General features: G+C 40.0%; 1 protein-coding gene across 1 annotated transcript in view; it reads right to left on the reverse strand.

The window, feature by feature from the left end:
- Window positions 1-27051, reverse strand: part of CDCA2 (cell division cycle associated 2) — a 191233-nt gene that overhangs the window by 161245 nt on the left and 2937 nt on the right. The window contains exons 2-3 of the mRNA XM_053718112.1: window positions 26297-26737; window positions 7428-7561 (exon numbers count right to left, since the gene is read on the reverse strand). Of these exons, the coding sequence (XP_053574087.1) occupies window positions 7428-7561; window positions 26297-26726 (564 nt within the window). The 5' untranslated portion in view covers window positions 26727-26737. The remainder of the gene's footprint in view (window positions 1-7427; window positions 7562-26296; window positions 26738-27051) is intronic.

Consider the following 27051-nt stretch of genomic DNA (forward strand, 5'->3'; position numbering starts at 1 on the left):
GGAAATATTTTCTGCAGGTTATTTTAAAATAAAATTCAATTTTAAATTAGGCAGTGACACTAAAGCACCAGTTCAGTTGCAATGTGTTTATTAACTGGAGAATAAAGCAATTTTAAAAGTTTTATAATACATTGCAACAGTTAAAATTTGGATTGCAAATTAGCTGCAGACAAAAAAACAACATAATTTATGCTTACCTGATAAATTTATTTCTCTTGTAGTGTAGTCAGTCCACGGGTCATCCATTACTTATGGAATATATCTCTTCCTAACAGGAAGCTGCAAGAGGATCACCCAAGCAGAGCTGCTATATAGCTCCTCCCCTCACATGTCATATTCAGTCATTCGACCAAAGCAGACTAGAAAGGAGAAACCATAGGGTGCAGTGGTGACTGGAGTTTAATTAAAATTTAGATCTGTCTTAAAGACAGGGTGGGCCGTGGACTGACTACACTACAAGAGAAATAAATTTATCAGGTAAGCATAAATTATGTTTTCTCTTGTTAAGTGTAGTCAGTCCACGGGTCATCCATTACTTATGGAATACCAATACCAAAGCTAAAGTACACGGATGAAGGGAGGGACAAGGCAGGAACATTAAACAGAAGGAACCACTGCCTGAAGTACCTTTCTCCCAAAAATAGCCTCCGAAGAAGCAAAAGTGTCAAATTTGTAAAATTTTGAAAAGGTGTGAAGCGAAGACCAAGTCGCAGCCTTGCAAATCTGTTCAACAGAGGCCTCATTTTTAAAGGCCCAGGTGGAAGCCACAGCTCTAGTAGAATGAGCTGTAATCCTTTCAGGAGGCTGCTGTCCAGCAATCTCATAGGCTAAACGTATTATGCTACGAAGCCAAAAAGAGAGAGAGGTAGCCGAAGCCTTTTGACCTCTTCTCTGTCCAGAGTAAACGACAAACAGGGAAGAAGTTTGACGAAAATCTTTAGTTGCCTGCAAATAGAACTTCAGGGCACGGACTACGTCCAGATTATGCAAAAGTCGTTCCTTCTTTGAACAATCTCTTGATTGATATTCCTGTTAGTAACTACCTTAGGTAAGAACCCAGGTTTAGTACGCAGAACTACCTTGTCTGAATGAAAAATCAGATAAGGAGAATCACAATGTAAGGCAGATAACTCAGAGACTCTTCGAGCCGAGGAAATAGCCATCAAAAACAAAACCTTCCAGGATAACAGCTTGATATAAATGGAATGAAGGGGTTCAAATGGAACGCCTTGAAGAACATTAAGAACTAAGTTTAAGCTCCACGGAGGAGCAACAGTCTTAAACACAGGCTTAATCCTAGTTAAAGCCTGACAAAAAGCCTGAACGTCTGGAACTTCAGCCAGACGTTTGTGTAGAAGAATAGACAGAGCAGAAATCTGTCCCTTTAACGAACTAGCAGATAAGCCCTTTTCTAAACCCTCTTGTAGAAAGGACAATATCCTAGGAATCCTAACCTTACTCCATGAGTAACTCTTGGATTCGCACCAATATAAATATTTACGCCATATCTTATGGTAAATTTTTCTGGTAACAGGCTTCCTAGCCTGTATTAAGGTATCAATAACCGACTCCGAGAAGCCACGCTTTGATAGAATCAAGCGTTCAATCTCCATGCAGTCAGCCTCAGAGAAATTAGATTTTGATGGTTGAAAGGACCCTGAATTAGAAGGTCCTGTCTCAGAGGCAGAGACCACGGTGGACAGGACGACATGTCCACTAGGTCTGCATACCAAGTCCTGCGTGGCCACGCAGGCGCTATCAGAATCACCGAAGCTCTCTCCTGTTTGATCTTGGCGATCAAACGAGGAAGCATCGGGAACGGTGGAAACACATAAGCCATGTTGAAGACCCAAGGGGCTGTCAGAGCATCTATCAGCACCGCTCCCGGGTCCCTGGACCTGGATCCGTAACAAGGAAGCTTGGCGTTCTGACGAGACGCCATGAGATCCAGATCTGGTTTGCCCCAACGATGAATCAGTTGAGCAAAGACCTCCGGATGAAAATTCCACTCCCCCAGATGAAAAATCTGGCGACTTAGAAAATCCGCCTCCCAGCTCTCCACGCCTGGGATGTAAATCGCTGACAGGTGGCAAGAGTGAGACTCTGCCCAGCGAATTATCTTTGAGACTTCCAACATCGCTAGGGAACTTCTGGTTCCCCCTTGATGGTTGATGTAAGCCACAGTCGTGATGTTGTCCGACTGAAATCTGATGAACCTCAGAGTTGCTAACTGATGCCAAGCTAGGAGAGTATTGAATATTGCTCTTAATTCCAGAATATTTATTGGGAGGAGTTTCTCCTCCTGAGTCCATAATCCCTGAGCTTTCAGGGAGTTCCAGACTGCGCCCCAGCCTAGAAGGCTGGCATCTGTTGTTACAATCGTCCAATCTGGCCTGCGAAAGGTCATCCCCTTGGACAGATGTGGCCGAGAAAGCCACCACAGAAGAGAATCTCTGGTCTCTTGATCCAGATTTAGTAGGGGGGACAAATCTGAGTAATCCCGTTCCACTGACTTGCACAATTGCAGCGGTCTGAGATGCAGGCGCGCAAATGGTACTATGTCCATTGCCGCTACCATTAAGCCGATTACTTCCATGCACTGAGCTACTGACGGGTGTGGAATGGAATGAAGGACACGGCAAGCATTTAGAAGTTTTAATAACCTGGCCTCTGTCAGGTAAATTTTCATCCCTACAGAATCTATAAGAGTCCCTAGGAAGGGAACCCTTGTAAGTGGTAATAGAGAACTCTTTTCCACGTTCACCTTCCACCCATGCGACCTCAGAAATGCCAGAACTATCTCTGTATGAGACTTGGCAGTTTGAAAACTTGACGCTTGTATCAGAATGTCGTCTAGGTACGAGTCACCGCTATGCCTCGCGGTCTTAGTACCGCCAGAAGTGAGCCCAGAACTTTTGTAAAGATTCTTGGAGCCGTAGCTAATCCGAAGGGAAGAGCTACAAACTGGTAATGCCTGTCTAGGAAAGCAAATCTTAGGTACCGATAATGATCCTTGTGAATCGGTATGTGAAGGTAGGCATCCTTTAAATCCACTGTGGTCATGTACTGACCCTCTTGGATCATGGGAAGGATGGTTCGAATAGTTTCCATTTTGAATGATGGAACTCTTAGAAATTTGTTTAGGATTTTTAAGTCCAAGATTGGTCTGAAGGTTCCCTCTTTCTTGGGAACCACAAATAGATTTGAATAGAATCCCTGCCCGTGTTCCGTCCGCGGAACTGGGTGGATCACCCCCATTAGTAAGAGGTCTTGTACACAGCGTAGAAACGCCTCTTTCTTTATTTGGTTTGCTGATAACCTTGAAAGATGAAATCTCCCTCGTGGAGGAGAAGTTTTGAAGTCCAGGAGATATCCCTGAGATATGATCTCCAACGCCCAGGGATCCTGGACATCTCTTGCCCAAGCCTGGGCGAAGAGAGAAAGTCTGCCCCCCACTAGATCCGTTTCCGGATAGGGGGCCCTCTCTTCATGCTGTCTTGGGGGCAGCAGCAGGTTTCTTGGCCTGCTTGCCCTTGTTCCAGGACTGGTTAACTTTCCAGCCCTGCCTGTAACGAGCAACAGCTCCTTCCTGTTTTGGAGCGGAGGAAGTTGATGCTGCTCCTGCCTTGAAGTTACGAAAGGCACGAAAATTAGACTGTTTGGCCTTTGATTTGGCCCTGTCCTGAGGTAGAGCATGGCCCTTACCTCCCGTAATGTCAGCTATAATTTCTTTCAAGCCGGGCCAAAATAAGGTCTGCCCTTTGAAAGGAATATTAAGCAATTTAGATTTAGAAGTCACGTCAGCTGACCAGGATTTAAGCCATAGCGCTCTGCGCGCTTGGATGGCGAATCCAGAGTTCTTAGCCGTAAGTTTGGTTAAATGTACGACGGCATCAGAAACAAATGCGTTAGCTAGCTTAAGTGCTTTAAGCTTGTTCATGATTTCATCCAATGGAGCTGTGCGAATGGCCTCTTCCAGAGACTCAAACCAGAATGCCGCCGCAGCAGTGACAGGCACAATGCATGCAAGGGGCTGTAAGATAAAACCTTGCTGAACAAACATTTTCTTAAGGTAACCCTCTAATTTCTTATCCATTGGATCTGAAAAGGCACAACTATCCTCCACCCGGGATAGTGGTACGCTTCAGTATTAACAGTATTTTCAGAGTCAATTCCATTCCTTAGAAAAATACATTCAGTGTACACACACTCATCAGCCTAATACCAGTCGCTATCACTGCATTTAAGGCTGAACTTACTTTACATTGGTATCAGCAGTATTTTCTCAGTCAATTCCATTCCTCAGAAAAATAATTACTGAACATACCTCATTTGCAGGGGGGCCCTGCATGCTATTCCCCTTCTCTGAAGTTACCTCACTCCTCAGATCAGAACAGCCAGTGGATCTTAGTTACGTCTGCTAAGATCATAGAAAACGCAGGCAGATTCTTCTTCTAATGCTGCCTGAGAACAAACAGCACACTCCGGTGCCATTTAAAATAACAAACTTTTGATTGAAGAAATAAACTAAGTTAAAAAACACCACAGACCTCTCACAGCGACCTATCTTTAGTTAGGCTGCAAGAGAATGACTGAATATGACATGTGAGGGGAGGAGCTATATAGCAGCTCTGCTTGGGTGATCCTCTTGCAGCTTCCTGTTAGGAAGAGATATATTCCATAAGTAATGGATGACCCGTGGACTGACTACACTTAACAAGAGAAAATGTAATAGTAAAATGTGTCTTGAATAAATTTGTTTCCTTTTCTCTTGATCTAATATAGAAATGTAGTAATAAAAAGGTGCATTGCTCATAAGAATCTCCCTCAGAAAATACAGCTTTGCAGACTGGGAAATGTTTAGGGGACTGAGAGCCAATCAATACTGCATATTTGACTTTTCACTTCAAACAGCACTTTGCTGTGGATGTGCTGTCTTAAGGAAAACTTACAGTGCTACCAGAGCATAGCTCTTTTTGAAGAGAACAGTCTGATGTGGAGCAGCGCAGCAAGGTTAAAGCAGTAACAGTTCCTGCATGTGTCCTGCTCTTTCTGCAGACATGCTGCATTTTCTGCGATGACATCTCACATCACTGTATATTCTGCCTTGGGGAGAAAACCCAGCACTCACAAGCTCTCAGCTAAGATTTAAAAGCAAAAATGGAAAGGTTAGTTGCCGCATCTGGCCAAATGGGACAAGCCCAGGTACCTCGTTAAGGTCCTTTCCAATACCTGGGACCCTAAAACAGCCACACAATGCAAGCTCTCAAATCCAAACAAACTGGGAACAAGGGAAAGGTGCACAGGCATATGTAATCACCCTAGACATATACAAAACATGGAAGGGAACTGCACTCTCATACAGGACCGGGTCACATCCCATGACCCTGCAACATGCTCAGCCCTGGGTGCCACTGGCACTCACAGGTAGCTGTGCTGTCCCCAGAGTCACAGGCAGTTAACCCCAGACAGGTATGGGTGCAAGAACCATAGGGAAAATTACAAAACAAATTAATACAACACACAGAGAAAACACAGCACTCACTTACAAGCTCTCAGCTAAGATTTAAAAGCAAATATGGAAAGGTTAGTTACCACATCTGGCCAAATGGGACAAGCCCAGGTACCTCGTCAAGGTCCTTTCCAATACCTGGGACCCTAAAAAAGCCACACAATGCAAGCTCTCAAATCCAAACAAACTGAGAACAAGGGAAGGGCGCACAGGCATATGTAATCACCCTAGACATATACAAAACACGGAAGGGAACTGCACTCTCATACAGGACCGGGTACACATCCCATGACCCTGCAACATGCTCAGCCCTGGGTGCCACTGGCACTCACAGGAAGCTGTGCTGTCCCCAGAGTCAAAGGGCAGTTAACCCCAGACAGGTATGGGTGCAAGAACCATAGGGAAAATTACAAAACAAATTAATACAACACACAGAGAAAACCCAGCTCTCACTTACAAGCTCACAGCTAAGATTTAAAAGCAAAAATGGAAAGGTTAGTTACCGCATCTGTGTGTGTGTGTGTGTATATATTTACATAAGCCCGCGCACCCTTCATTTTTTCCCAGTTTTTTTGTGAGCCTGCATTGTGTGGCTGTTTAGGGACCCAGGTTTTGGAAGAGACCTTGACGTGGTACCTGGGCTTGTCCCATTTGGCCAGATGCGGTAACTAACTCTTCCATTGTTACTTTTTATCTTAGTTGTGAGCTTGTAAGGGAGTGCTGGACTTTTTCTGTGTGCTATATTATCGTATATATATTTTGTAATTTACCCATTTGGGACGTGCACCCAGACCTGTCTGGGGTTAACTTCCTGTGGCTCTGTGGACGGTGCAGCTTCCTGAGAGTGCTGTTTTTACACCCAGGACTGTGCATGTTGCAGGGTCATGAGATGTGTACCCGGTCCGGCCTGAGAGTGCTGTCCCCTTTCGTGTTTTGTATATATGCGTGTATATGTATATATGTATATATATATATATATGTATATATATATATATATATATATATATATATATATATATATATATATATATATATATATATATATATATATATATATATATATATATATATATATATGTGTGTGTGTATATATATATATATATATATATATATATATATATGTGTGTATATGTGTGTGTGTGTGTGTAAAGAGAGTCATCCTTTAGAAAGCATATAGTATAAATCAGCAGTAAGGGCAAAAACGCAGCAACACTAGCTCTTCAGAGACACTGCAGAAAAATATTCACACACAAAATAATCTCATTGCAGAAAATGAAAATAAGTTCTGCCTCTGGGGTAAAGCAAATTAGATATAATACATAAAAACATTCCATATCATTAGATGGCATATATGCTAATTACTGGTGAACAATCTTGAAATTTGTCACAGGTAAACTGAAGAGAGGATGTTCATACACTTTAAAAATGTAAACCTACAAATCCAAATCCTAAATCTGTCTTTAATTTTTATTGCCAGCATCAAACTAAGATTCTAAAAGAGCTTTCTGATACTCTTCTAATTTAGCTGCTGCTCTGAAATCAAAACACTAGGTGGCAGCATAGCACAAGTTTTGTTTAACTTACAGAACATTGTCTCATGTTGTACTTACCATAGATAGGTTATTTAAATGATCAGATTCACACAGGCAAATTGGTTGACATTTATGGATATGCAAACTCCAGAGCCTACCTGGAGTTGCTCTTCAACAAAGTATACCAAATAAACAAAGCAAATTTGATAACATTAGTAAATTGGAACCTTGTTTGCATTTTTCTTTTTCTTAAATAGCACTCATATTTTTCATGAATGTTTCATTTTTTACTTTACTGTTCCTTTAACGAGCTCCTACACATTTGAAGCATAACTTTGCAGAATGTTGCTGGGTCAGCATTCTGAATAAAACTCAGAAATTACCATAGGTTCAGGTTCTTCCTTCCTTTTGCTTCTCTGTTGTGCAATCTGACGAATTAGAAAATTCATTTCTGGGGAGCCGCGTACACCGATTGTGGACCTTCGCCTATGCTTCAGAAGGGATCTGGGAGATTTCCCTATATGATAAATAAACAAAAGGAAACACATTTTACATATTTCTGTAATGAGGGCATTTTAAAGGGACATAATAAAGAAACAAAATGCTCCGACGTCTTAATTCATGGGTGCTTGCCGGTAACTGTATTTAACCAATGCAGAAAGGATAAACACATAGTTAAAGAAAGGTAAATTGTAGTGGAAAAATGACATGTTCTAATTCTTTAGAGCATATCATTTTTGCACTACTCATCATGGAACACAAAAGGGTTAAACACACAGGTATAGATCTGCAAGCTTAGCCACTCCCAAACAGAACATGGCAGAACACAGCTGGCAAATAGCGGGGTTGTACAACTGCCGGTGCCGTTTGGCTCACCTGTTATTTCCAGCAGTACTCTGCGACTCCCCAAAATAAAGTAATGTCCCTTTTCCACTCTAACGACTCACGAAGATAGGTTTCCAGCCCAGAACAGCATACATCATAACCACTAAATGCTGACAGTGTGCCGTTCAGGACAGTTGCCTGGCAAGGGCGCCATTAACTGTACAGATCGATTCAGACAGAGCAGACTATTGTAAAAATATTTTCAAATTAGTTCTATTATAAAACTGACTTCATTCTCATGGTATTGTTTTTTGAAGAGATATCTACATAGTCATATTTCTGGACAGTAAACGCTCCCGTCACCTACTATTCTTGCAAACAGTTACAAAACTGCTGCCATATATTGCTCCAGTCACGTGTGCATCCCTACAGCTTCCATACCAAAAGAAAATAAATACATTTTTTAATATAAGTAAATTGGAACATTTTAAAAAACAAAATGTATGCTTACCTGATAAATGTATTTATTTATGGACATGGAGAGTCCACAACATCATTCCAATTACTAGTGGGATATTCAACTCCTGGCCAGCAGGAGGAGGCAAAGAGCACCCCAGCAAAGCTGTTAAGTGCAACTGCCTTACCCATAACCCCCATCATTCAGCCAAAGGAAATGGAAAAAAGAAGACAGACAAGGGTGAAAAAAGGTGCCTGAGGTTTACTCAAAAAAAAATCCCAAATTATAATAATAATAAAAAAAAAAAAAAAAAAAAAGAGAGGGTGGAGTCTTGGATAGGTAAGCATACATTTTGTTTTCTTTCCTTTGACATGAAGAGTCTACAACATCATTCCAATTACTAGTGAGAACCAATACCCAAGCTAGATGACCCAGAATGAACAGGGAGGGAGGACCTAAACAGAAGGCAGCACAGCTTGAAGAACCTTTCTCCCAAAGGAGGCCCCAGCCAAGGCAAAAGTATCACATTTGTAGAATTTGTAAAAAGTATACAGGGAGGGCCATGTTGCCGTCTTGCAAATCTCTTCCACAGAAACTTCATTTTTGAAAGCCCAAGAAGGAGACAGCCTTAGTGGAATGAGCCATAACTCTCTCAGGAGGCTGTTGTCCAGCAGTCTCATAAGCAAAATGAATCATACTTCTCAACCAGAGGGAAAGGGTAGTAGAAGTGGCCTTCTGACCCTTACACTTTCCAAAAAAAACAACAAACAGGGCAGATGATTGCCTAAAATCTTTAGTAGCTTGTAAGTAAAATTTTAGAGCCTGCACAACATCCAAGTTATGCAAAAGAAGTTCCTTATGAGAAGGATTAGGACAAAAAGGAACAACAATTTCCTGATTAATGTTTCGATCCGAAAACCACCTTAGGGAGAAACCCCAATTTGGTACGAAGGACCGCCTTATCAGCATGAAAAATAAGGTAGGGGGAAACGCACTGTAAAGCTGAAACCTCAGATACTCTGCGAGCGGAAGAAATTGCAACAAGAAACAAAACTTTCCAGGACAACAGTTTTATATCAACAACATGCATTGGCTCAAACAGAGCCTGCTGCAAAACTTTAATTACTAAATTAAGGCTCCACTGGGGAGCAACAGGTCTAAACAAAGGCCTGATTCTAACCAGGGTCTGTACAAAGGCTTGAACATCTGGAAGATCAGCCAGACGTTTGTGCAAAAGGAAAGATTGTGCAAAAGGATAGATAACGCAGAAATCTGACCCTTTAGAGTACTGACCGATAAACCCTTATCCAGGCCAACCTGAAGAAAAGACCAAATCCAGAGAAAACCATCCCAGCTTCAGGAGAATACCTTAGATTCACAACAATAAAAATATTTACGCCATATCTTAATGGTAAATCTTGCGATTAACTGGTTTTCGAGCCTGAATCAGTTTCAATAACCGCTTCAAAAAACCCACATTTGGACAGAACTAAGCGTTCAATCTCCAAGCAGTTAGCATTAGAGTATCTAGATTTGGATGGAGGAAAGGACCCTGAAATATGTCTTTCCTCAGAAGTAACCTCCAAGGAGGTAGAGATGACATCCTCACCAGATCCGCGAACCAGATCCTGCGAGGCCATGCAGGAGCTATTAGAATCACTGATGCTCTCTCCTGCTTGATACAAGCAATGACTCGTGGAAGGAGAGCAAACGGAGGAAACGGATAAGCCAGAGAAAACCTCCAAGGAACCACTAGAGCATCTATCAGAGCGACCTGAGGATCTCTTGACCTTGAGCCGTACCTTGTAACTTTGGTGTTTTGTCGGGACCCCATCAGATCCAACTCTGGAACCCCCCCACTTGAGAGTTATCTGAGACAACACTTCCGGATGGAGAGCCCAATCCTTGGGATGAAAGGTCTGTCTACTTAGAAAATCCGCTTCCCAGTTGTCCACTCCTGGGATGTGGATGGCAGATAGGAGACTATTGTGGGCTTCCACCCACTGTAGAATACGAGTCACCTCCTTCATGGCTAAGGAACTCTGAGTCCCTCCCTGGTGGTTGATGTAAGCCACTGAGGTGATGTTGTCCGATTGGAATCTTATAAACTGGACCAACGAGTTGAGGCCATGCTGATAGGGGCATTGAAGATAGCTCTGAACTCCAAGAGAGGATTCTTCCGGAGACTACAGGCCCTGAGCTATTAGAGGGCCCCAAACAGCTCCCCAGACCGACAGGATGGCGTCCATAGTCGCAATCTCCCAAGAAGGTCTTAGAAAGCAAGTGCCCCGAGACAAAGTCTCTTGTTTGAGGGTCCAGATTTATCCTCTGAGATATATCCGAATGATCTCCATTCCATTGACGGAGCATACAAAGCTGCAGTGGTCGAAGATGAAACCGTTCAAAAGGAACGACATCCATGGATGCCACCATCAGACCAATCACCTCCATGCATTGGGCCACAGATGGACGAGGCGCAGACTGGAGAGAAAGGCAGGAAGCAAGAATCTTGTCTTTTCTGACCTCCGTTCTCATGGACAGGGCATCTATTATAGTCCCTACGAAACACACCTTCGTAGATGGAACAAGAGAACTATTTTCCAAATTCACTTTCCACCCATGGGAACGTAGAAAAGACAACAGCATCTCTGTATGAGATTGGGCTAGTTGAAAAGATGACGCGTGAGCCAAGATATCGTCTAGATAAGGCGCCACAGCAATTCACTGGGATCTGATAACAGCCAAAAGCGCCCCCAGAACCTTTGTGAATATTCTGGGAGCTGTGGCCAGACTGAATAGAAGAGCAACAAATTGGAAGTTAGGAGAGAGAGCGGCAGGCACTACAAAAACCAAGCGGGCTCACATTAAAGTTGAAAAACAGAAAAAACTTTATTGAAAGTTATCTCAAAAATATACATGGAAGGCAAGACACAAGTGCAGGGGGGGGAGAAAAAAAGTGTGACAAGAAAGGCCTGACGCATTTCGCGCCCCCTAGTGGCGCTTAATCATAGGCTAAAGCACTAGGTAAGAGATACCTATTTAAAGGGAAAATCATTAACCCTAAAATGTGCAAGAGAATTTTAAAAACACAGTAAATTATTAAAAACATTGACACACTTACAATGGGATCAATATACAAAAGTGTATATACAAGCACTATAACACCAACATCAAACAAGGTTAGAACTAAGACAGAATGAATACTAGAAAATAATTTTTTCTCCAATTTTTTATAAGAATATATGCTCTGTTTTTTAAAATTAGAATGAGAATATAAATGTAAATGTACAGAGGGGATTATAATCTAAGTTGGTACACTGAAAGCATATAAGATGATAGGGCCAATACTTGCCCTAACCTTATTAAAGGTACTCAATTCTCCTCTAGTGTAGATCATAAACGATATGTCATAGATTTCTATGCTAACTGCAAAACCAAATTCGCTATCTATCTTCTGACTTGTAATATTTGTAAATGTCAATACGTGGGAAAAACCTCACGTGAAGTCAGAACAAGGTTTGGAGAACATATGAGAGATGTTAAAAATTACTGTAAGGATTCTGCAGTAGCAGGTAATTTTAATGGTTTACATTTCACACATTTGGCAGATATGTCTGTTCAGATTATAGACATAGCTAGAATTCCAATTAGAGGAGGCAATAGGCAACAGATATTAGATAAAAAGGAAATATTCAGGATAATAAAATTAAATACACGCCAACCCGTTGGAATGAACAAAGAATGTGATGTAAATTACCTAATAGACAACTAAGTGCTAGTGGATAGACATATAGTTCATTATCTATATATATTATTTTCTTTTATAAGAGAATCTGGTACATTACCGGTATTCTGATATTCACTATATCTACTTACTAAAGTCAGGCAAATTGGCCCTATCAGCTTATATGCTTTCAGTGTACCAACTTAGAATATAATCCCCTCTGTACATTTACATTTATATTCTCATTCTAATTTTAAAAAACAGAGCATATATTCTTATAAAAAATTGGAGAAAAAATTATTTTCTAATATTAATTCAGGCTGTCTTAGTTCTAACCTTGTTTGATGTTGGTGTTATAGTGCTTGTATATACACTTTTGTATATTGATCCCATTGTAAGTGTGTCAATGTTTTTAATAATTTACTGTGTTTTTAAAATTCTCTTGCACATTTAGGGTTAATGATTTTCCCTTTAAATAGGTATCTCTTACCTAGTGCTTTAGCCTATGATTAAGCGACACTAGGGGGCGCGAAACGCGTCAGGCCTTTCTTGTCACACTTTTTTCTCCCCCCCCTGCACTTGTGTCTTGCCTTCCATGTATATTTTTGAGATAACTTTCATTAAAGTTTTTTCTGTTTTTCAACTTTAATGTGAGCCCGCTTGGTTTTTGTAGTGCCTGCCGCTCTCTCTCCTAATTTGACTATTTTGAGCAATCCTGAGTCGCATCGCAGGCTACGGCACTCTTTCAGCCTTACTCATTGGAGGATTTCATATCATTTCTACATTTGCCGGTTCCAGTTCCGGATGCAGCTACACCGCGCTTACCTCCGTTTCTGCTTGTAACAAATTGGAAGTGCTTGTCCAGAAATGCAAACCTCAGATACTGATGGTGAAATTTGTTGAGGCACTTGAGGTCTAGAATAGGCCGAAAAGTTCCCTCCTTTTTGGGAACCACAAATGGATTTGAAAAGAATCCTAGACCCTGTTCTGCTAGAGGGACAGGAATAATTACTCCCAGAGAGTAAAGGTCTTTAAGAAGGCCTCCTTTATTTAGTTTGAGGATAGTCTTGACAGGAGAAATCTACCCCTTGGAGGGAAAGACTTGAATCCCATTCTGTAACCCTGGGATACTATGTCCACCGCCCGAGGGTCTGGGACATCGCGTATCGAGGCTTGACGAAAAAGAGAAAGCCTGTCCCCCACCTAATCCATACTGGAATCGGGGGCGGAACCTTCAAGCTGATTTAGAATCAGCAGAAGGCTTCTTGTTTTGTTTTTCCTTGTTCCAGGGCTGGTCGGATTTCCAAGAAGATCTGGTTTTGAAGAGGAAGAGGAGGACTTTTGTCCCTTAAAGTTACGAAAGGAACAAAAATTAGAAGTCTGACGGTCTATTTTTCTTGACCTGAGGTAGGAAAGATCCCCTTCCATCTGTAATCTCTGAAATTATCTCTGCCAGACCAGGACCAAACAGGGTCTTTCCCTTGTAGAGTAAAGCCAAACGTTTGGCCTTAGAGGAGACATTAGCCGAACAAGATTTTAACCACAGAGCAGTGCGAACTAGAACCGTGAAGCTAGACATCTTAGCTCCCAGACAAATTATCTGCATATTGGCATCACAGATAAAAGTATTGGCCAATTTGAGAGCCTTGATCCTATCTTGGATCTCCTCTACTGTAGTTTCCTCTGTAATAAGATCAGACAATGCATCCCACCAATAAGATGCAGCACCTGCAACCGTAGCAATACTCGCTGCTGGTTGCCACTGTAACCCTTGATGGATATACATCTTCTTTAAGTAAGTCTCAAGCTTCTTATCTATTGGGTCATTAAAAGAGCAACTATCCTCTATAGGAATGGTAGTTATCTTGGCGAGAGTAGAAAAAGCTCCTACTTTAGAAACAGTGTGCCATGAGTCACGAATAGTCAGCAACAGGAAACTTCTTAAAAACCTCCTCAGAAGATGGGGAACCAAACCCTATTCAATTTAGAAGACTTTGTGGGGTTGACAGCAACCAAAGGTTCAGAATCGTCTAAAGTAGCTAGAACCTCCTTCAATAGTAACCGGAGGTGTTCAAGCTTAAATCTAAAAATCAGAAGATTTTTCTGCTAAAGTGTCAGAATCTGAGATTTCACCTTCAGAAGCTACTGAAGTATGCTCCTCATCTGACATCTGAGCAAGAGTGGCTAACGCAGTCGTAGCGTCAGAAGCCCTAGAATCAAGCAAATGTTTAGATTTTCTCTTACGCTTACCCAATGAAAGGAAAGCAGACAAAGCCATTGTTACTGCAGAAGAAACCTGAGCGGCAAATACCCAGGTAAAAACCCCAAGGTGGATGAGAAGACATAAAAGGCACAGAATGAGACACAATTAATGCTTGGGACGTTTGAGGAGAAAGCTGAGGCATGTAACGCACAGCATCATCCTGAGAGACCCTTGGCTCAGAAGGGAGTAATTTATATAATTATAAATTTTAATAAGCATGAGGAACAAAATTGCATTAACAGGACAATTTGAGCCTCTAAACACAGTAAACACTGTTCACAGCGCTCCTATTTTATTCTTAAACAATTAATTGTCAAACATATAAAAGCACCTCCTACCGTACAAGAGAGAAAACCCAATAGTAAATGGAAAGGCTTGTAAGTTAAAACCATGGATCCAGCATAAACTCTCGATGTGAGGAACTCTTACGCACCACCAAACTCACTTTTGCCCCGTTCCGTAAAAGCGGAAGTGCGGGTGTCACGTGAGCGGAGGAGAAATAACACTGCGCCACATACGTGCCCCTGTCCACCGTAAAAAGCTTCTTCACTCTTCAAACAATTTTTTTCAAAACATTGAAAGAGATAAAAGATTATAAGGAACAGATCAAATCAGTTTCATTTGCACTTGGATATTTTTTCTGAAAATAAGCTGTTGCAAACTAAATCGAATGACCAGTGATGAACAAAATAATCATAATAATTACATTTTGCAACTTGAAAGATGTGCGTTATGAATGGTATGCAGATTCATCATACTACAGAGGCAAACTAATTACCTACACAAAATTTGAGAGGTGATAAAATTACTTCATACCAACACCTGCATATTCAAGGCCCATATACAGAGTTGGCAGAAGCGCTGTTCCAATGCAGTTATAAGTGACAAGAGGTCACAATTTAAAGGCGAGAGGAAAAGAGATTAAATCTTTAGCAAAGTAAAGATTTTTTCACAGTAAGAGCAATCTAATTGTAGATGGAATATCTTAGCTAAGGAGATAGTGACTGTAAATACCTTAGATAAAATTTAAAAATGGTTTAGATACATTTCTGGATAAAAACAGAATTCAGGGATATGATTGCTTGAGTTAAAGTGAATGTCAAGTTTAATGAGAAAGTGGCCGGTTTTTAAAAATACTCTTAAAAACAGGGTCACTTTCTTCATTCATTAAAAACTTTACATTTAAAGTGAGGGTAAAGTTTCAACTATCTCTATACACCATCAATTTAGTCACAGTTAAAACATTATAATCGCTAACTTCTTTTCCTCAAACGAATATATATTTATAAAATAAAGATGTTTTAAATTACCCTACTGTGCCATTCCTCACTCCTCCCATCAGCCATTTCCTTATTTCATACTGAATGACGTATAGAGCGGTCCCACCCAGTCCGGTCAGAGTGCAGTCCCCTTCAGTGTTTTGTATATGTCTAGGGTGATTACAAAAGCCTGTGCACCCTTCACTTGTTCCCAGTTTGTTGGATTGAGAGCTTGCATTGTGTGACTGTTTAGGGACTCAGGTTTTGGAAGAGACCCTGACGTGGTACCTGGGCTTATCCCATTTGGCCAGATGCAGTAACTAACTTCCATTTTTGCTTTTAATCTTAGTTGAGAGCTTGTGAGTGCTGGACTTTTTCTGTGTGCTGTATTAATTTGTTTTGTAATTTTCCCTATGGGCCTGGGACCCAGAGAAGCTAGAAAAAATGTTAGTTTCTTTAACATTTATTGTTTAATAAATCACAATAAAACAGTTTTAAAACAAGACTACACTTAAAGGGCCATGATACCCAAATGTTGAAACACTTGAAAGTGATGCAGCATAGCTGTAAAAAGCTGACTAGAAAATATCACCTGAACATCTCTATGTAAAAAAGAAAAAGATATTTTACCTCAAAAAGTCCTCAGTAGCCACATCTCAATGTAAAGGACATATAAGCAGCAAATCAGTATGTCTCTCCCGGGACAGCTAAGGGAGTGAGCTTTCGTGCACTCTCATTTTATTTCCCTATTCAGTTTAAGGAAGTTTACTATGAAATCTCATGAGATCACAGTAAAAGAGTTCATGACCTCAGCACTGTTGATGCTGATTGGCTGCTGTTCATTTCTGTTTACCTGCAGCTGGGCTGCAGCTGAGTATAACGTTTTACACAGAACTTACTCTGCTGAGCTAAGGAAATTGTGAGGTAAATGCTTGATAAATGTGTTTAAAAATTAGGAGCCAGGTATATTTTTAGGAGCCAGACCGTTGGATTTGTATATAGACATATGGAGAATAACTCAAAAAGATAGGAGCCAGGGGTAAAATTCTAGGAGCCAGTGGCTCCCAGGCTCCTGGGTTTGTCGAGCCCTGAGGTAAAATATCTTACTTTTTTTACATAGAGATGCTCAGGTGATATTTTCCTGACAGCTTTTTACAGTTATCCTGCATCAGTTTCAAGTGATTTAGCATATGAGTATTATGTCCCTTTAATAGTGCAAACGAAGACTTTGTGAAACAAAAAGATGTAAAGAGCAATAAAAACGATATCGTTTTTTTTTACAATGGGGGCTGTGATGAAAAAGGAGGATTAAAATATGATATATAAAGTAATACTATATATATATATATATATAAAAAAATGTCTGAAAAAATGTACTAATCTAAACATATAATGTGGATTACACTACAAAATAAGCATCTGAACACAATGCATATGTGTCCGATTATAAAAAGAGTTCAAGTAAAAAGATATAAAACAAATCCCAAAGTGAACATGTTCTTTGTAGCACTGAGTCTGCTCCACTTAAAACCCACAGGTGAAGAGGTCAACCTGTGCATAAAAGACAAAAAGAAAGAAGGGGCCCCACATACAACATGGCTACACTATGAGGTGCCCTTTCTTTCTGTCAAATGAAGACTTCCCAGACAAAAACAATAAGTCTATAGTATGATAATATGGTACACATATGATAAAAAGCAAATCACTGACAGTGCAAATGAACGTTTAAACAAATAAAAGTAGTGCATTTTTATTTTTCACTGGCCTTTATGTGACCGTGTGCATGACGAACAGTCTTAGAGCTAAAGTACCAATGGTCCACTAATTTTGATGGATCAAATTCTTTAACAGGTGGACCATTCATAGTGATCATTAACAAATCACTTAAGCTCTCCTCTTGCATCAATGATCTAGATTTATTTTTTACAACATTCATGGTACTGAGCCCTCGTTCATAACAAACTGTGGAGACTGGGAGCACAGATACAATACCCAGCAGCTGTGTCAAGAAAGGAAAGCGTACAGTTACATAGGGCAAGCTGAAGAAGCTCGGCCAGCCTTTTTACTTTTCCAGTACTTTAAATTCATACCACTCCGTAAGGAGTGATGGTAGAGAATCCTCAGTGGTTGGGGATATTTGATTCTTAAAGTGGTGAGCCAATATATTGATTTCAGGGACGCCAAACTGCTGAAGGGAAGTTTCAGTAGGCCAGGCAAATGTATAAAAAATTGATGTGCACTTATCCACTTTTTTTTTTTTTTTTTTTTTAAGATATTTAACAACATCCAGAATTAGTTTTTCCTTTTCTGAACAAACAAAGGAAGCTGAAGCGCTACCCATTCCATGTAATTGCATAACCTGATATAGACCTTTTATTGAGGTGTTGGAAATAAAACTGTGTTCATGTTGTCCTGGAGTGTTTTTTTTTTTTTTTTTTTTTTTTAAATATTTTTATTGAGGTTTGAAATAAGGCATACAAATTTCTTAAAACCAAGAGAAGAAATAGTTACAATACAATATCAAAATGTAATATTTAGAATATAATATAACATGCCATACAAACTTTGAGCCTTTAAGGGCACACAAGGGGCCACTTTTGGACCTCATATTAGACATATAAAAGGTAAAAGGCTCCTTGACATGTAGGAGACCACTCATGGATCTCATCTGATAGACCTCAGTTTTATAACAGAATGTACATATTCTTTTTCATATGGTGTATTTTCTATTTGAGTGCATGAGATATATAGAGTTATTTTCCTATGATATATGTTGCGATGGAAAATAATAAATGCTGGAGAATTATTCAGTAATGGGATAAAATGAGCTTGCTAAGAGGCCCAGAACTTTTATGTATGGTTGGGACTTAGGATCATATTACCATATGTTGCCCAGAAGGAGCAAGTACCTGAGTTGTGTAAAATTACCTTTTTGCTGCAGTACTTAAAATAGAGGACTAACCTCTAATAAATAACCCAACGCATAAATGCACCAGCAAGCAGAAAGGCTAAGGCCATCTCATATAGGGTTGCCATGACTTCTTTTCATATCAAGTGCAGTTAAGTGAAAATTCTTATATAAAAAATTGATAACCAATGCAATATAGAGGTCTCATAGGTCTGTTGGCGAAGCATATACCTCATCTATAATAAAGTGAGAGTCTGATATATTAAACATTGAGTAGACCACGTCAAAAGTATACACAAATGTGATCTGCAGTACTGAAAAAAAAAAAATATAAAACTCAGCTGAACAAATCTTAACACTTTAAGCCCACAGGAACAGCGGCATGCTTAACTGTAAATAAGTAGGTATAAACAGGCATGGGGAAGTTAATAGTAGTATAAGGCTGCCTATTACAAAGTCAAGAGAGTCAGCTAAATCATGTGAGATGGAAGTGTGGGACAAGGGGTTATAACTACCTAGTGTTGTATGGTGCAGTGCTAACTATGATTCCCACCCCGGCCGCAGGCAGGAAATAAGGGCACCCCCAAGGAACACCATGCATCTCACAAAGTATATGCCTACTGATGTGTTTAACTCTGCCACAGGTAAAATGCATAATGTCTTATCCAAGAGTACTGTCCAACCTGTTGCAGGAGACTGCGGCAAATAACATGTTCCAGTATACAGACTTCCTTATTAGTTGATAGCATTCAAATATAGATAAAACGTTAATATGGAAATAAAGGTAAAAAAGTCTGCAAACGATCTTTATATTTAGTCTAGCTACCCTATGTCCATCAAGCGATGCCAAGAGAAACAGACCTTTGGGATATGGTAATGCATAGTACTATGAAACAAACCATGCATCCAATACCATTCAACAAGTGAGGCACCGTTTACCCTATTCCAGACTTCACGGCTCGCTTGTAATATATATTAGGGTTAAGGCCAATGAAGGTTCCGTGAGCCACTCCAGCCAGCTGCCATCTCTTCTCCACCCTAGCTGCCCGAGGCCGAGTTGCACAAGGGAACCCTGCAAACATGCTTCCAAGCCGCATCGGGTCAGATCCAAACAATGTTGGTGATGGTTCCAATAAGGTGAGAGAATTTTGAAAAAGAGCTCTAGCGGGGAAAACAGCAGATCTGAATGCCCGGTCTTCTTGTGTTAGCGGTGAGACGGAACGGATCACAGGCAAGTGAACAGTCTGCTCCATGAGTTTCTTTACTGTATCAGCCGCTTTGTATCGGACCTTTGCCTCTTCTGATCCAGAAACCGTTACCGGCCCAGTATAGGCGAGCAGCGGGCACCGGGGCCCCAAGGTGCCACCACCCACCTTGTGATAAGATATGGGATCTGTTGAGACAGGCTGTTTAAAAATACTGGTACTGGCCTGATGAATTTCTGTGCTTGAAGACGCTGCGAATGTGTAGAGATAGCCTTCTAGTAGCTGTTGCATAGCCACAATTATACTCCTAGCGTCCTCCATAGCAAGCCCTCAAAACCACTGTGAAACCAGCTTAGATGTAGTTTGCAGTAACTGGTGAGGTAGTACTGCGTCTTAACGGCAGGCCCACCAGGGGTACCCGCCGGGGGTCTTAAAGATGGTAACAGTCCTCAGCATAAGTTGGGAGCCTGGGTGTAGTTGTAGAATATTGCAGCCACGAGGTTGTGTAAAATGGCCACCGCTGATGTAGGTTCAGGATAAAGCTCCGGTCCTGAGTCAAAAAAGTGACCCCCTGTGTTAGATTCGGCTTCGCCAGCTATTAGACCAGAGTCCAGGGTATACTAAAGTAGCTTTTCAGGGTTCAACTCATCGATAAGTAGTAAATATATACATTTATGGCACAGCCAGGACCAGAGCAAAGAAATTATGCGGCCATTCTCGGGCTCTCCAGGCTCCGCCCCCCGTCCTGGAGTGTTGTTAAAGGATCGAAGCGAAGATATGGTGTTCTCAAGATATGGTATGTAACTCAAAAGAACTGAGAAACAATTCCTCCTTTTGAAAAATAAGAGAGGCTTTTAATTATCTCAGGGTAATCCAAGATAAAATTAGGCAGGTGGACAACTTTATAATCGGTCAATTTTCTTTGCAAACCAATGGCAACTTGAGCGGCATTGTCTTTATCTGCTGCAATACTTTCCAGATGCAAAGTTACACATTTCCAATAGTGCACTTACTTTGCTTGCAACCCATCTTACAGAATGCAAATATTTGAATTTTAGACATTTTAGGTGAAGACCTGCAGCTATTTGTTGCATTCGCTTTGGTGAATACTGAGAAAATGTGTACAAAGTTTTGAGAACAGAGTCAAGGTCTTCAATTTGTTTGTGGTTTCTCAGTGAACTTAGTACACTGAGTAACACAGTGGACACCAATTATTTGTGCAGCTCTCGGTCTTAGCCTCTGGACTAGGCCACTTTCTGAGCCAATCATACTTACTGCACCATCTGTGCCAACCCCAATGAGCTTGTTGGGTGTAAACCAATCAGAAAGTCCTTATAATTCCAGCAGCCATTAAGGGTGTTAAAATAACCGTCTGTTGTTGCATTTTCCAGAGGCACTGCTACAAGAAAAAAATTCCTTTACAGTACACCATTGTCTTTTAAATACCTTACATACAAAATAAGTTCTTCTACACCAGCTTTGTCAATTGAGCTATCAAGCATCAAACTAACATATTTAGCCTCTTTGAGCTCACAGATTAGTTATTTTCTAATTATGGCTGCAATGCTTGAAATAAACTCTACATTTTTTGTCAGTTTTGTATTCATCTCTCAATTGAACACCCGATTTGCCAGTTAACGCCAAGAGTCCTTCAAAATCTGTAAAAGGCCTGTTTTTTGTTATATAAAAGGCAACGGGGAAAATATTTTTTAAAGTGAAGGTCCATTTTGATGAATTAGTGCCTGGTTTTTAATAAACCTATTAAAAACAAGGGCACTTTAATTCATCAAAATTGACATTTCACTGTTTTCTTCAAAAACTTACCTTTTAATCCTGGCAGCCGCTCCAGCACTTCCTCCGCCCGTCGCAAGCCATCTTCATGGGTCCAAAATGATGAATCCGGCTTTCTCCTATCACAGCGTTGCATCAGGCCAAGATTCTCCCGGGAGGGGGGGGGGGGGAGTTGTGATTGTTGGAAGCCTGATTCGTCATTTCTGACGTCTGCAGAAGCTTCTGACAGCCGGGGAAAATCGCTGGAGCTGCTGCAAGGATTAAAAGGTAAGTTTTTGAAGTAAACAGTGAAATGTCAATTTTGAAGAGTTAAAGTGCCCTTGATTTTAATAGGTTTATTAAAAACCGGGCACTAATTCATCAAAATGGACCTTCACTTTAAGTGTTGAAACATACTGTCATCCATTCTTTTTATGCAGACAGCCAATGGGGTACTCTGTGGAACTAACTGTGCATTTTTAGCTCTAGCACAGCTCAAGTGTTGCTGGGACTTTCCATGTTTTTTAAAAGTTTCTAACTTGAAGGGTCCTGTAAAGACTTTCACAACTTTGGAGTTTTGATCTGAAATGGTTGGAAAACCCTTTGCATGTTTGGCAGATTGCAGTACCAAATAATTTATCATATTGAAGCCATGGTAGTTCATTGCAACACTTTTCCTTGAATTTTCTTTTTCCTACTACCTTCTGGCTTGTTGAAGAGGATGATTCTGTAAAAACAATTCCTGGCTCTTCCACTTGTTTTGCAGAAGGTAAGGTGCAAACCACAATTTCTGCCTCTTCCAACTGGTTTGCAGACGGCAGGGCATCAAACAATTGCTGGCTCTTCCATTTGGTTTGCAGAGGGCAAAAAGTCAACCACAGTTCCTGGTTCATGCACTTGGCTTATTTGCAGGGTTCCACTTTCAGTTTGCCCCTTCTAAAGGCATCCGTCATAAATAAATGAGTAAGCCTCATTGTTTGGCAGATTGTGGTCTCCCAGTTTTTGCTGCACGCTTCATTCTTGATCTGGATTATACATCAAAGAGAAGTAGTTGAACAAATGTGATACATTACTAAGATAATTACTAATAAAACAGGCCAAAATTTTACACACATAGCCAATAAAAAACTGGCCAAGATTTTATACACACAAAGTCAGTAAGAAAACAGGCCAATATTTTATATATGCAAAGCCAATAAATAATAAAAAAAAAAGGTACAGGCCAAGATATTATACCCACAGAGCCACTAAAAAAACAGGTCAATATTATATAAACACAGAGCCAGTAACAGGCCAAGATTTTATATAGACAGAGCCACTAAAGCCAGGCCAAACATTTATACACACAAAGCCATTAAAGTGAAAGTAAAGTTTGCTGTATTACTATGCAAATATCAGCAATACAGCACAAATCAATGGCACTTTCATTCATGAAAATTTAAATTTTTACCTTTATTCGTAGTTTTATCAGGTTTTAGTCGCAATCTAACAAGATTACGATTCAACCCGTGATATATATATTTTTTTTATCCTGCTGGTCACGTTTTCAGAACAGCCAATTGACTTGCTGGCCGTTAGGCGGCCGTCATTTGACGTCACCGCTATCTTCTAAGCTCTGCGCAAGCGTAAGATTCCTTCCTCTCCCTGGCGCGGCCCCGTTTAGCGCAAGTTTACTAACAAAACCATCAATACGTAGCAAGCGTGTTTATAACAAGCATTAATGCATGCGCATTGTGCACCGTCGTCGAGGATTGCCGCATGCGCACTGGTTAACTTGTCCGGGCACGAGCATTGTAGGCACGCTCTATACAAACAGACAGGAAATGGATCGTGGGCGGAGCTTTAACGGAACGGTAGGGGAGAACCAAATACATTTACTAACGAAATATGTAAGGTTAAAAAAAAAATAAGTTAGCGACAGTTTATTTTACAAGGTGATAGATTAAATAATCCTTGCAGAAAGTCAAAACTTTACCTTCACTTTAAGAAAACAGGTCAAGATTGTATATACGCAGAGCCAATAAAAAAAAAACAGGACAAGATATTATACACAAAGAGCTACTAAAAAAAAAAAAAAAAAAATCAAAAACACGCCAATACTTTATTATTAGCCACTAAGAAAACCGGGTAAGATTTTATACACGCAGAGCGAATAAAATAAAAAATAAAACAATAGGTCACGATATTAAACGCACAGAGCAACTAAAAAAAAAACAGGCCAAGATATTACACACAAAACCACAAAAAAAAAGCAGGCCAAGATTTTATAAATTCAGAGCCAATACCAGGCCAATATTTTTTAGACATAGTCACTGAGAAAACAGGTCAAGATTTTCTATACGCTGAACCAATACAAAAAATGGCCAAGATATTATAGAAACAGAGCCACTAAAATTAACAGGCCAATATATACACACTGTGTTTGGTTCAAATGAAACCTGTAATCACAGATGTCTTCCTAGACACAAGAAAAAGTTAACTTTAGATCTATTTAATTAGCAGCAATCAAATTGTTTCAACATAATTATGCATAGAAAGATCATCATGAAAATAAAGGAATAAGTTGCCATATAAACTGATATATATATATATATATATATATATATATAAAGATAGAGATATATATATATATATATATATATATATATATATATATATATATATATATATATATATATATATATATATATATATACATATATATACACATACACACGCATATATATACACGCATATATTAATAGACTGGCCAGTCTTATACCAAATAGTTACTCTAACAGCAGCTTAGGAAAAATCATGGCATCTTAATAACATGTCCTGAAACTTTGCCACATTCCGTATGCCAGAATAGATACAAGATCCTTCACATGAATGACAAATAGAAGTATTACCAGTACGGCTAAAGGCTTTATATGAAAGGAAACTGTGTATATACGACCTGTAGCTTCTATTGCTGCGGGACTTCAGACTCACAAATTGGCTTCCACTTCAGTGGATATCCCGTGTCGTTACAAATACTCTCCTGCCGGTTATATGTTGCATTCGATATTTGAGGATGTACATGCGAACTTGGATCCTTAGGTATAGGATACATTCAGCTCCATTAATTCAGCCTCCACATTCGCGGATGACTGTTACTATCACTTACACTTAAAGTGATGGTAAATTCACTTCCATAACTTCACATAGTCTGAAAACTCTTCTCCTAACTAGCATATTGTATTGATATGCTTATTTTGTTCCAATGTCAAATCTACTTTTAATACTGAGCGCTTTTGTCGGGCTCTGTTACCCGATTCAATGCAGCCTCTCTGAATGATATTCTCTTAGGTTTCTTTGACTGGCAGCTCTTTCAGCCAATCAGAGGCTCAGCATGCGCCCCATGTAAGTTAATCACAGCACGCTCCCGTGCTTGGAACTCAGGCTGGAAGTTAAACTGCGCACACGCAACTGCTACGCTATTTGCGCAACATAAACAGTGAGGCTGCTTACTGTTAACATACTGGTTAACAATTGGTTGTCACACTAAACGAGTTCAACTGTTCTGCTTCACGCTCCTAATCTTGACAGCTCCGTTTTGCTCCTGCTCTCCGTGACGTTTGCTACTACACTCCCAGTTTTCACTCTTCATGGCGGCTGTTGATCCGCCACGCTCCCAGGACTCAGTGCTCTTGGCTGCTGATCCCCTGCACTCCCAGTGACCGCTCTGTCTTATCTCAGGCGGTGATCCTCTTACTGCCATATAAAGCTTTCACATGCGCACTAGACACGTCCGCAATCTAATTAGACGCCAGCCGCAACCGCATGTGGATTAAATCAAGCGGCTGGCGGGGGACAGACAGCAATAAATATAAAAGACAATATGGAATAGATAAGTACCTATAAATTTGAGGTGCTAGCCATAATTTGTAATGTGCCAGTGGCGCCCGGGATAATCGAGGACTGCTATAGACTATCAACAAAGTATAAACATTTTTAAAACAAATTAATATTATTTTTACTGCAATTGTTTTTAAACAGCCAAACCCCACCCATCTATTTGCCTTAAAGGGCCATGATACCCACATTTTTTCTTTCATGATTTAGAAAGAGAATGCATTTTTAAATATCTTTCTAATTTACTTCTATTATCTAATTTGTTTTATTCTCTTGATATTCTTTGCTGAAATGCATATCTAGATATGCTCAGTAGCTGCTGATTGGTTGATGCACATAGAAGCCTCGTGTGATTGGCTCACCCATGTGCATTGCTTTTTCTTCAAATAAGGATATCTAACAAATGAAGCAAAATAATAGAAGTAAATTGTAATGTTGTTTAAAATTTGTATGTTCTATCTGAATCATGAAATAAATATTTTGGGTTTAGTGGCCCTTTAATTGAAGGAGCCAATCAATGCTTTAGTCCACAGACAATGAGGCTAGCTCTGGTTATAATGTTATAAAGTACATTGTATAAAGTAAATTGTTTTTCAGTTGTTAATGGATAAAGCCAATAAGGCACAGATATGTAGCAGTTATCTTTGGGAAGTCAGCAGTGCATTTCTGGGTCTGAGAATTAGAACTTGCTCAATTGTCAGAGCCAATAGCCGTGTGGTAAATCCGGCTCCCATGGGCGCCAAGCCTGATTTACCGCACAGCTATTGACTAAGAAGTGAAAACGTCACCTCTTAAAAAAAAAAATTTTTAGAAGTGGGCTGCAGTAGCAGCTAAAAACGGCGATCGGTTAAAACAAATAAAGGAGCTTTCTACATGAAGTATCTTATACTTAATGAATGAAAGTCCCCTTTATTTGTTTCAAAAGTCAAAACGCTAGGATTTACTTTCACTTTAATCAATCCTACCTGCACAATTGGTGAAGCTGTCAGTAGAAATGCCAAGATCATTGACTGTCACTTTGGAGAAGTCCAGTGGGGTCTGTGGGGTTTCTCCAAACAAATCCGGTTCCTCGCCATTCCTTTTAGGAGTGGCAAAGCTCCAATCGGCTGAATAGGCTCTGCCATCTACATTGTTTTTTTCTAGATGTGGCGAGTCTAGATTGTCAACATCCACATTATCTTTAGATGTTTGCTTGGAAACATCACTGGGGTAAAGAGGTGCCATGTTTTCCTTATATTCCTCATTGTGTGTGTTTTCATGGGGCCAGCTTGTGAACGGTGAAAGCCGATTTGTGAGGGATGCTATCGTTTCATCATCTTTTAGTTTTGTGGGAGAATTCTGTTCATTTGATGGAGCAGTGAATGAAATCTCCTGTAAAATTCGTCTGGAAGTCATTGCTTGGCCTCCTAGAAAAAAACAACATTTATTTAATAGAATAATCAAGGAAAATACATGGACTTGCACTAAATATTCCTGAGCGCAAAACAATGTATTGGTTTTTACACACAGCAGTGTAATGCAGCCCACAATAAAGTAGTGATCATTCAATACCGAGCATAACAAAACTCATCTGTACAAAATAATCACTGAAAGGGCTCACACAATAAAACCCAATTTTTTTTCTTTCATGATTCAGATTGAACATACCATTTTAAACAACTTTCCAATTTACTTCTTTTATCAATTTTCTTTGTTTACTTGTTATCCTTTGTTAAAAAGA

The sequence above is a fragment of the Bombina bombina genome, chromosome 6 (assembly GCF_027579735.1).
Source record: "Bombina bombina isolate aBomBom1 chromosome 6, aBomBom1.pri, whole genome shotgun sequence".
In the NCBI taxonomy this organism is placed as follows: domain Eukaryota; kingdom Metazoa; phylum Chordata; class Amphibia; order Anura; family Bombinatoridae; genus Bombina; species Bombina bombina.